Source organism: Gossypium hirsutum, chromosome D13 (assembly GCF_007990345.1).
Source record: "Gossypium hirsutum isolate 1008001.06 chromosome D13, Gossypium_hirsutum_v2.1, whole genome shotgun sequence".
NCBI lineage: Eukaryota > Viridiplantae > Streptophyta > Magnoliopsida > Malvales > Malvaceae > Gossypium > Gossypium hirsutum.
In genome coordinates, this window is record NC_053449.1 from 56,795,163 (window position 1) to 56,806,212 (window position 11,050).

Sequence of the window (11,050 nt, forward strand, 5' to 3'; positions counted from 1 at the left end):
GTAACGGCCATATATTCAGCCTCCGACGATGATAAAGCAGTTGATGGTTGCTTCTTTGAGCTCCATGAAACAGCTCCGCTACCCATAGTAAAAACGTAACCAGTTGTACTCTTGCGATCTTCAATGCAACCACCCAAATCACTATCTGAAGAACCATACAGTCTTTGATTGTTAGAGAATTTATACCATATTCCAAATGAGCTTGTCCCCTTCAAATAGCACAAGATTCGCTTGGCAGCTCCAAAGTGATGCTTGCTTGGACTCTGCATATATCTAGACAAGAGACTTGTTGCTTGCAAAATATCAGGTCTACTATTTGTTAGATACAACAGACTCCCAATCAAACTTCGAAACAATTGACAATCAATTTTCTCTCCCCCATCATCTAAACAAAATTTTGATTGGTGCACATTGGAGTACTCACGAGATTGCAGTCCTTCAAGTTGAACTTTTCAAGGAGATCATTCACATATTTTTCTTGAGACATAAAAATACCCTCTGCACATTGTTTAATTTCAAGCCCCAGAAAGAAACTCATCAACCCCAAATCAGTCATTTCAAATTCGTCTGTCATCAGCTTTTTAAACTCATTCAACAAAGCACTACTATTGCTAGTATAAATCAAATCATCAACATAAAGGCAAATAATTAGAATCTCAAAAGTACCTCTACTTTTCACATATAGATTTGGCTCACTAGGACTTCTTTGAAAACTATTATTGCTGAAATGTCCATCAATTCTTCCATAACAGGCTCGCGGCGCTTGCTTTAAGCCATATAGAGCCTTTTTCAACCTATACACTTTCTCTTCTTGATTTGTAACCTCGTAACCTTTTGGTTGCTGCACATATACTTCTTCTTCTAAGGGCCCATTTAAAAAGGCCGACTTGACATCGAACTGATAAATTTCCCAACTTAATTGAGCTGCAATTGACAGAATAACACATATGGTGTCAAATCTTGCTACTGGAGAGAAAGTTTCTTGGAAATCTAACCCTTCACGCTGCATGTACCCTCGTGCTACCAGTCTTGCTTTATGCTTTTGAATGGAACCATCAGCCAAGAATTTAGTTTTGAAAATCCATTTTAACCCAACAGCTTCTTTTCCATTTGGAAGATCTACTAATTCCCACGTCTTGTTCCTTTCCAAGGCTTTCATTTCATCATCCATTGCATCTCGCCATTCCTTGGATTTGATTACTTGTTCAAAGACAATTGGATCTTCAATTTGGGCAAATTGGCATTGTTCAATGCTTGCATAAATTTCTGCCAATGATCTCCATTTTCTAGGTGGTGATTCTGATAAAGAAGAGCTTGATGAAGTGGTATTTGGAATTACTGAAGGACTGCTTTGTGCTGATGAGCAAGAACTTCCATCTCCATTTTCTTGACTCGGATGAGTGTTGAGACATTCACCATCTTCAAGTAATGCTTCTGAACATGCTTGTAATTCCTTCCAATTCCAAGAGCATTTCTCATCAAAAACAACATCACGACTAATTAATAGCTTCTTAGATAAAGGATTATACAATCGATATCCTTTAGTTTCAGAGCTATACCCAACAAAGATACATTTAGTGCTATTATCATCTAACTTTCCTCTCTTTTGAGATGGAATATGCCCAAATGAAATGCAACCAAAAATTCTCATATGAGTTACCTCAGGTTTCCACCCATGCCAAGCTTCAAATGGTGTTTTTTGTTCTAGAGCTGCTGTTGGAGATCGGTTGAGGATGTACACTGCTGTATGAATTTCTTCTGCCCAGAAACTTTTTGGAAGATTTTTAGCTTTAAGTAAGCATTTTCCCATCTCAACAAGACTCCGATTCTTTCTCTCAGTGACTCCATTTTGTTGAGGAGTGTAGCTTGCTGTTAGCTGGCGTTGAATGCCAGATTCTTCACAGAATTTGTTGAATTCAGTAGAGAGAAATTCTCCACCACGATCTGTCCGCAAGGTCTTTATAGGCTGGCCACTTTGTTTCTCAATACTTACTTTAAACTTCTTGAAAACTGAAAGAGCCTTTGATTTTTCTTTGACAAAGTACACCCATGTCATTCTACTATAGTCATCAACAAAAACTAAAAATTCCTGTTGTTATTGAGAGAAAGTGTTCTCATCGACCCGCAAAGATCAGCATGAATAATTTCAGCAAGTTGGGAAGCTCTCCTTGCCTTGCCCTTTGGAAATGAATCTCGATATTGTTTCCCAAATATACAGCTCTCACACACATCACCAACATTTTTTATTAGAGGTAAACCATCAACTAAATTCTTTTCAGACATGAGTTTTAAACTACCAAAATTTAAGTGCCCATATTTGTGATGCCACAACCAATTTTCATCAAATGATTCTGCCTTCAATGCAAGCTTTTCATTAATTGCGAGATTATAAGGAAAAATCTTATTTTTTACCATTGGAACACTCGCTAACAGGTGCTTTTTTGATTTATCCTTAAAAATGCAGCAATTGAATTCCTCAAAGACAAGTGAATACCCATCCACCATAAATTGCCCAACACTTAGCAAATTAGAATCTAAGTCTGGAACATACAAAACATTATGAACGCAATTAAGACCTAGGGAATTCATCTGTATCGTACATTTTCCCTTTGCTACACGAATAGTTCCATCACCAAGCGTTATTCGGCTAGTTACCGACTTATCTAAGTTGCTGAAGGGACTTAATTCACGTGTCATATGATTGCTACAACCACTATCTATGTACCAAACCTCAGGAGAACACTTCTTAGCACTGAAGCATGCAACGAACAGGCTTTCTGTCTCATCTTCTTCACTATCTTCATGAGCCAGGTTGGCCTGCTTCTCTTTAAGCTTGCAAAACCTCTCAATATGCCCGAACCTTTTGCAATAATAGCATTGTTTTGGACTACTATTTTCTCCTTTATCGTCATCTCTATACCGTTGGTTCTGTCCATTGAATCGTCCACCAGCCCTACCTCTTCTTCTCCCACGAGATGAATTTCCTCCACGCCAGTCATTGAAGTTTGTTTCGTTGGTGCCCTTTCCACCACGAGAGTATTGTGACCTACTATAAAAGGCATTCTCAACAGACGCATTATCATACCTTTTCATCCTATCATCATGAGAATAAGGAAAGCCTTGCAACTCATCAATTGTTAACACACTCAAATCTTTTGATTCTTCTATAGCTGCAACTACATGATCATATTTCCTCGGTAAACTCTTAAGAATCTTCTCAACTACCCTTTGCTCACTTAAATCCTCACCATATTTTCGAATTTGATTCACAACATCAATTACTTTTGACACATAATCATCCAGAACATCATCATCTTCCATAATAAAATTATCAAACTTCCTACGCAGAGTTTGAAGTTTGACAGTCATCACCTTTGCAGTACCTTGATATGCCGTTCACAGCGTGTCCCATGCTTCTTTCGAACGCGTCACCGCTTCAATGCGAGGAAAAATTGATTCATCTACAGCTTGTTGGATAAAAAACAAAGCTTTAGCATCCCTCTTTCTTATATCTTTGAGAGTCTCAGCTGCTGCCTCCTCTTCATCGTATCCATTTTCCACCAAGTCCCATAGGTCTTGGGACAAAAACAAAGTGCTCCAAACTCCATAGTTGCTGCCTTGAAAAATTGGAACCAACGGCTGTGAGAGGTTCACTCCATTCTGATTGCTTGCCATCATAAGCTTGAACACAGGCCACGAGTAGCTCGGATACCAGATGTTGACAAAAAAGCTGCTGCTGAAAAAAAAACAGAACAAAGGACTGCAACGGAAGCAATGGGAATTTAGAGAAATTGATAACAGTGATATAAACACTTTATTCCATGAAGAGTTTAAATACTGAAATAGCTAACAACTTAGAGATATATTAGGACTCTAATAGAATCTTGATACATCTCCTAAATAAAAGGAATGCTATTGGAATTAAAAACAGACTTAAAACAAACTTTGACTGACTCAACGACTAAATTATTTAATCAGTAAATAATTTCTACATTACCCATTAACACTTCACACATTGGGGATATCTATGGTTCGAATTGACTATGCACCTAACGGTGGCCTGAACCCTCCTCACACTCACCCTCGTGCCTCAGAAATTCTAGTTGTTCTGGAAGGCACACTCCATGTCGGTTTCGTTACATTGAATCCAGATAATCGTTTGATTTCTAAAGTCCTATATTCCGGAGATGTCTTTGTTTTTCCTGTGGGTCTCATTCACTTCCAGTACAACATAGGGAACACCTATGCTGTCGCCTTTGCTGGTCTTAGCAGTGAAAACCCAGAGGTGATTACTATCGCAAATGCAGTATTTGGCTCAAACCCTTCCATTAATGCTGATATTGCCAAGGCTTTTAATCTGGATAGAAAAATGGTGAAGAATCTTCAATCCGAATTCTAATGGGATAACAATAGGAGAAATGTTGCATTTGTTATTTATAGTATAACATTAAATTTTATTTTATTTTCTGAAATATAAAATAAAAGATGTTCTTTGTGGGGCCTCTTCTTATGTAAACATGTTTAGCATATTATAAAATTGAAAATTCTTTTTAATTGAAATCCATAAAATAATTTTAGATTTCACCCAAAAATATTAGATTAAACATGAAAACATCTTTTTTATTAACCATTGAAATTCTAATTTTATTCAAAATTTGTAATAATTGAATTTGGAAAAGATAAATTATATTTGTGTATATATAAATATTTCGAATCTATAATATTTCAATTGTATTTGTCTAAAACTATTTTTTATGTATATAGCTAGGGATGATGTACATACAACCTATTGAAGCAATTATAAATTTATACATAACATAATTGACGGAATAATATCATACACGAGTGGGGTATTTATTTTTTTATTAGTGTGGCTCCTTATTTTCATTTTGTAATTTTTATTATCCAAATATAAATCTCTGTTAAAAAATGTTAAGCCAATCAATCACGCTTACCACATATCAAGAAAAGTTAAAAACATACTTCAAAATGTTTTTTTTTTTAAATATACATGAGAAATTAAAAGAAAATCATTAAGAAAACCAAAAAAATCTTAAGAGTTAAAAAATTATGAAAAAAAACACTAAAAATTTCTTAATCTATTTTTGAAAATTATAAAAGAAATATTTTAAAAAATTATAAGAATGCTAAACTTAAAAAAATTTTAAAAATTCATTTTATTCTATCAACTTTTTTTTATAGAAATTGTTCTAACCTGCTTCATTTATTTCCTCGGATTTAAATGCAAATAACAATTGGGATTTAAATTGTTCTTTTGCTGCAGCAGATGATATATATATAACAAATAATTTACCCAAGTTATGTTCGTTTGGGACCTTCCATCTGGTCATATTCAAAGTAGCAGTTAACCAGAGCCACTTGATATATACCTTCAAAACTCAACCATTCATGATTAAGGGAAATCCTTCAATCATTTAATTTTCTTCATGTTCATTTAACCAGCAGCCAAATTTTGCGTCAAGAAAAAATGTCTATTATTATAATTATAAATGAGGTCAGAGTTTTGAAATAGAAAAACAGTTGCAGATTCGAAATTCAAGAATATCTTATGTTCTTCTCTTCTTAGAACTGGATTTCAAGCAGAAACAAGTGTATTCAATGGACACTATTTTCATATTAGAAACCTAATAACAGTGTCTTCAACATTAACTGGACACCATCCTAACCCACAAATGGTCTTCCAAATATCTCTATTCTTGCGTTTCGTTTTTACTTTCTTGTCACCTAAAACCCATACTTTTCACAAATCTGACACTCATTTACCAGCAATTCATGGAAAATAAATGACCTGCCTGTTGGTTTCCATCTATAAATAGCTTTTTCTGCCATGCAAAGTTTCTCAATCTTCTCCCAAGCAATAGCAAACAACCAGCTAAGTCAACATATATCATAATGAAAGGGATTCGCTCCATTCTTATTGCTCTTGGCCTCTTTGATTTTGCTTGCTCATCGGCCTCAGCATATGACCCCAGTCCTCTCCAGGACTTTTGTGTAGCTATCAAGGACACCAACAATGGCGGCACGCATTCAAGACTTTGTGTTAATGTTCATCCTCGTGATGTTAATAAAGCCTTAAACTGAAACAACATTACGTTTCAATGTTCTAATATAACTTTTTAACATTTCTTAATTGCAGTGTTTGTAAATGGCAAATTTTGCAAAGGCCCAAAGCTTGCAGTTGCAGAGGATTTCTTCTTTTCAGGCCTAAACAGGCCGGGGAACACATCAAATCCAGTCGGATCAAATGTCACTATAATCAATGTAGATCAAATACCAGAACTTAACTCTCTCGGTATATCTCTGGTTGGAATCGACTATGCACCTTATGGTGTCAACCCTCCCCCAGTCCCCACACTCACCCTCGGGGATCCAAGATCTTGCTTGTTGTCGACGGCACACTTTATGTCAGCTTCATTACAGCGAACCCAGACAACCGTCTCTTCACTAAAATCCTAAACCCTGGAGATGTTTTTGTTTTCCCCTTTGGTTTGATTCATTCCCAGTTCAACATAGGAAAAACTGCGGCGGTTACCTTTGCTGGTCTCAGCAGCCAAAATGCTGGGGTTATCACTATAGCTAACGCAGTGTTTGGCTCAAACCCACCGATCAACCCAGATGTTTTGGCCAAGGCGTGAATTTATACAAATTTATACAATTAGAAAGATAAGTAAAAATAATTGTAAAAAAAATAAAATCTCGTGAATTTTTTTCTTCTTTTCCACTATCAAATTACATGAGTAGATAAAAATTACCGAAGACTATACAAAATCGACGTAACAAACGGGTTTTGGCACATAAAACTTCAGTACCCAAAGTATAGAAGCCCATACTTAACATTCAAACTTATACACACACCCACTACATTTATACAAATAAACTTGCCAAAACCGAATACGGATTAACTTTCCTTCAGCCGATTCGCCTACTAGCGACATTTGCTTGAATTAAAAGTACAGCTTGAGTGGCGTTGAAACAAGACAGTCCACATCTTTTTTTTTCCTAAATCTTACTACATCAACAAACTTTGAGCTTTGTCTTGGATGAGTTTCCACAAGGCATCCACTGTTAACATTAATGGAAGACAATTAATAATGGTTGCCATTAACATTAATGGGAAACAATCAATAATGACAACCACCAACTTTGGAAAAGTGGCAAGGGATAATTTTTTTGGTCCTTGAGATAATGGGCTATTTATTGTTTGGTCCTTGAACCTCAACTATAAATAGGCCTTCTCATTTCTCATTTCAATTCATCCCAACCAATCTTTCTCTCTTAGTTTTCTCTCTTCTCCCATTTGAGAATTCTTAAGGAATTCTATTTGTTTGTAATACTTTGGAGATAGTAAAGTTATCATCTGTTGTTAGTGCCCGAGGACGTAGGTATAATTTACCGAACCTCGTTAAATCTCTTGTGTTCTTTCTTGTCCTATTTTTCTTTCAATATTTGAGGGTATAATAGTAGTATTTAATTGTGCTATTAAATTACTATAGAAGGGATATTCTGTTTAAGGAAATACTTGGTATTTAAGAGATCCATGTGATCCACCTCTCTTCCCTGGGAATTGAACTTTGTGTGATTTTTTAGTATAATAATTTACACGCTTCCGACCCTATTGGAACAACATCCACATGGTGTTGTTGAGTCAGAGTTGTTCCAATGGCACATCGAATTACATAAATCCCACTCAACACTGCATGGCTCATGAACGCTCTTCCACTTGAATTTATGGCCTCCACCAATTTACAGTTCAAATCCTCCTCCTCCACCTTGGGCTTCAACCTGAAGCAAACCAATGCGAACTTTCTGGGCTTCGAATCGTTTAGCCATGGCGATATCGCTTCGAATGTGGTACATCAGGTTAGCCAGACCATGTCGGCGAATCACAACCCAAAGCTTCAAAGCCCTGAAACGTCTACTCAATGCTATCTGCCAATCTTTGTAGTCCACCACTGCTTTGGATTTACTTGCGTTGTTTCTCAGAATTTCAGGGTCAGTTGACAATGAATCCACCGACAACTTCGGTTCCTTGATCCACAGACAACAGCAATCCATGTTTGTGAGAAACCATTTATGTGGATTCAGCAATCCATCAAGATAATGGCGGAGCTCGGGGCAAATGCAGCCACTTCCTGCATATGCTGCATCAATGTGAAGCCAACGCTTGAATTCCATGGCAACTTTGCCCAACTCTGCAATAGGATCGACAGCTCCAGAGGGTGTTGTCCCAATGGTTGCACATAAAAATAATGGCACCAAACCAGATTTGATATCGTCTTCAATGGCGAAGCGAAGGTTTTCAGGTGACAACGAAAACCCTGTCGAAAAAGATGTTTCAATTAACCGAAATTTTGATGGGGGAATGCCTGCGAGTTTCGCTGCCTTTTGGAAAGTGAAATGCGTTTGATCCGACGCATAAACCGCCAGTTTGGTTATGTTTTCCCACCCTCCAAGCTCTTTCAAGGCTTTGTCCCTTGTAGCAGCCAAAACGCAAACAGCAGCCTCACATGTACTGCCATGCAAGACTCCACCACCGGTTCTGGAGAACAAGAAGGAAGATGGTAGCTTAAGCATTTTGCCCATCCAATCCAAGACAATAGATTCGAGCTCAGTCGCCGTCGGTGACGAAATCCAGTTGAAACCAACGACATTAAAACCCGAACAAAGCATTTCCCCAAGAAAGCCAGCAGTGCTAGCATTTGCATGGAAATAGGCGAAGAAGTTGGGACTTTGCCAATGAGTCAGGCCTGGGATGATGCAATTGCTGACATCTTCGAGTATGTCTTGGAGTGGTTCAGGGCAATAAGGGGCCGACTCAGGCAACATGGCCGGGCTCAACAGTGCTTTGAACTGGGTATTTCTCAACGTTTTCGTAGTAATCAGCAATGAAATCAATCACTGCTTTGGACTCGTTTGAGAAGGTCACTGGATCAAGGGGAAGGAATGTTTTTCTTGACGCACTTCCCATTTTTTCATTATGTAAATGCTTCTTCGTTTCAATGGTACATTGTTGGGAAGCAGCCAAAGAGAGTATTATATATATATATAGATGAAAGGAGAGTATTATGCAGTACGGCTTAAAACTGGGTTAAAACATTCTTATGCCCTCCCAAATTATCCGATCTACAAAAAAATAAAAGGTCGAAAACATTGATTTCAACATGGCCGACAAAAAGCCCAAATTTGATCGTCCACGTTGAGTTTTTTTTAGACATGTTCAAAACATTGTTGACAATAACATTCATCTTTATTTTCTGAACGACGTGTTCTTTTAGCCTAATCTTGTAACCACCCGAATTAAAAAATTTAGATTAGTTACTCAATTTTAAAAAGTTATAAAATGGTCTTTAAACTATTCAAGAAATTTTATTTAAGTCACTAGACTATTAAAACTACTATTATATGACCTTTTCCATTTCCACTGCCTACAATAATCAAAAGCTCTTCTTCCTCTCTCCTTCTCTTCTATAGTTTAATTTTTTTTAGTTTTTTAGTTTTTGAGAAATATTTAAGTTTTCTAATATTTAACAAAGTGAAAATTGATAAATATAATACCACAGTCGCTATAATAGGGGCAAATCCAAAAAGGCCGAAAGCAGTTGGCCTTTTAGTTTTAATTTTCAATATTTTTCATCCAAAATTATGAAAAATATTTGAATTCTAAGTTCTTAAAATTTTAATCTATTTATCTGTGTCATTGGTGATTCGGTTTTTAAGTTGTTTCATTTTGGTTATAAAAAATACTTATAATTTTATCACTTGTCACTTAAACATTAAATTATTATTGGTATCTAATTGTCACCAAGTCATGTTCACATCATGTTTACACTTTTATTTTGGTCACCAAAAATAATTTTTTTAAAGTCTTGATTCGAGTAAAAAATAATTAAAGATTAACGTAAAAAAACGGTAGAAACTAAAATAATCATTAAAAATTATTGTATTGTACTTATTTACCCCATTGTCGAATATTTTAAATTTCTTTTCTTTTCTTTTCTTTTAATATTGAAATTTTAAGTTTCAAAATTTAACACCCCCTCGTTCGACTCGATCATCGAATCCAAATTACAGGATGTCACATTTGTTGTCAGAACAATTACCGTTAAGTTCACAGTAAAACAATCAGTTCAAATCATCATATATGCAGCAGTAGTAGCAGCAACAACAACAACATTACAAACATTAGATATATGATGTACAACCCTTCCCGAGTCTTATACAAGCGTAAGAATGCTCTAAGGTTAACCGGAGATTGAGCGAGGATCAATTTATAAAAGTTTCAAAATTTCAGTTTAACGTTGCAACGTGAAGGGGTTCTTTGTCGTGACGTAATTTTTATTGGATTCGGTGTCAGTGTAGTATTTTTCATCTATGTACATTTGTATTTTTTTTAACAGATTGGTTAAAAAAAATATTCATAAATTACATTAATATTTTATATATTGTCCTCACGTGGTTTTTGCATGCATAGTAAAAGAGAAGTAAATGTTGTTAATTGATTGTCTAATGTTTAAATTGATAATAAGCGGTATTACGTGGTCAGATCGTAATATGAACAACTTGTATTAATAAATAAACCTAAATATTACCTTAGTCTAATTGAAAATGAACCGATTGGAAGATTAATATATTGTCTATCAAGTTCAATTAAAAAGATATTCTATTTTAAGCATCGAAACGGATGACTCCAACAAAATAAACACATTTATTATTTATTAATCCGGATTGAAAAATGGTGAACAATCTTCAATCCAAATTCTGATAGGATAACAACGGAAGGAATGTTCAAATGACGGTTGAAGTTGTCATTTGTTATTTATAGAAACATTTTTTTTCTTTCTGAAATATAGAATAAAAGAGGTTCTTTATGGGTCTCTTATGTCAATTGACCTATTTATCTAAATATTAAAAAAACGGTTTAAATTCTTATTTATTTTTAGAAACAATTTTTTTTCTAATTTATCCTTCTATTGATTATATAAATGATTTGATTTAACGAATTTTTAAACTTTTTAGAATTTATTCTTTA

The 11,050-nt window shown here is 35.4% G+C and overlaps 1 protein-coding gene and 2 pseudogenes across 1 annotated transcript; 2 read left to right on the top strand and 1 right to left on the bottom strand.

Annotated features, from left to right (window-relative positions):
• Positions 1–3,974: 3,974 nt before the first annotated feature.
• On the top strand, positions 3,975–4,486 carry LOC107940025 (germin-like protein subfamily 1 member 7). Its single transcript, XM_016873438.2, has one exon. The coding sequence runs from the start codon at positions 4,028–4,030 to the stop codon at positions 4,397–4,399; it is 372 nt and encodes a 123-aa protein (XP_016728927.2). The 5' UTR covers positions 3,975–4,027; the 3' UTR covers positions 4,400–4,486.
• A 1,295-nt stretch (positions 4,487–5,781) lies between these two features.
• Positions 5,782–6,656, top strand: LOC107922379 (germin-like protein subfamily 1 member 13; annotated as a pseudogene).
• A 996-nt stretch (positions 6,657–7,652) lies between these two features.
• Positions 7,653–9,183, bottom strand: LOC107936986 (phenylacetaldehyde synthase-like; annotated as a pseudogene).
• Between the last annotated feature and the right edge of the window lie 1,867 nt (positions 9,184–11,050).

Excerpts from the sequence above, each read along its gene's own strand:
- LOC107940025 (XM_016873438.2), top strand. The coding sequence starts at position 4,028 with ATGGTTCGAATTGACTATGCACCTAACGGTGGCCTGAACCCTCCTCAC.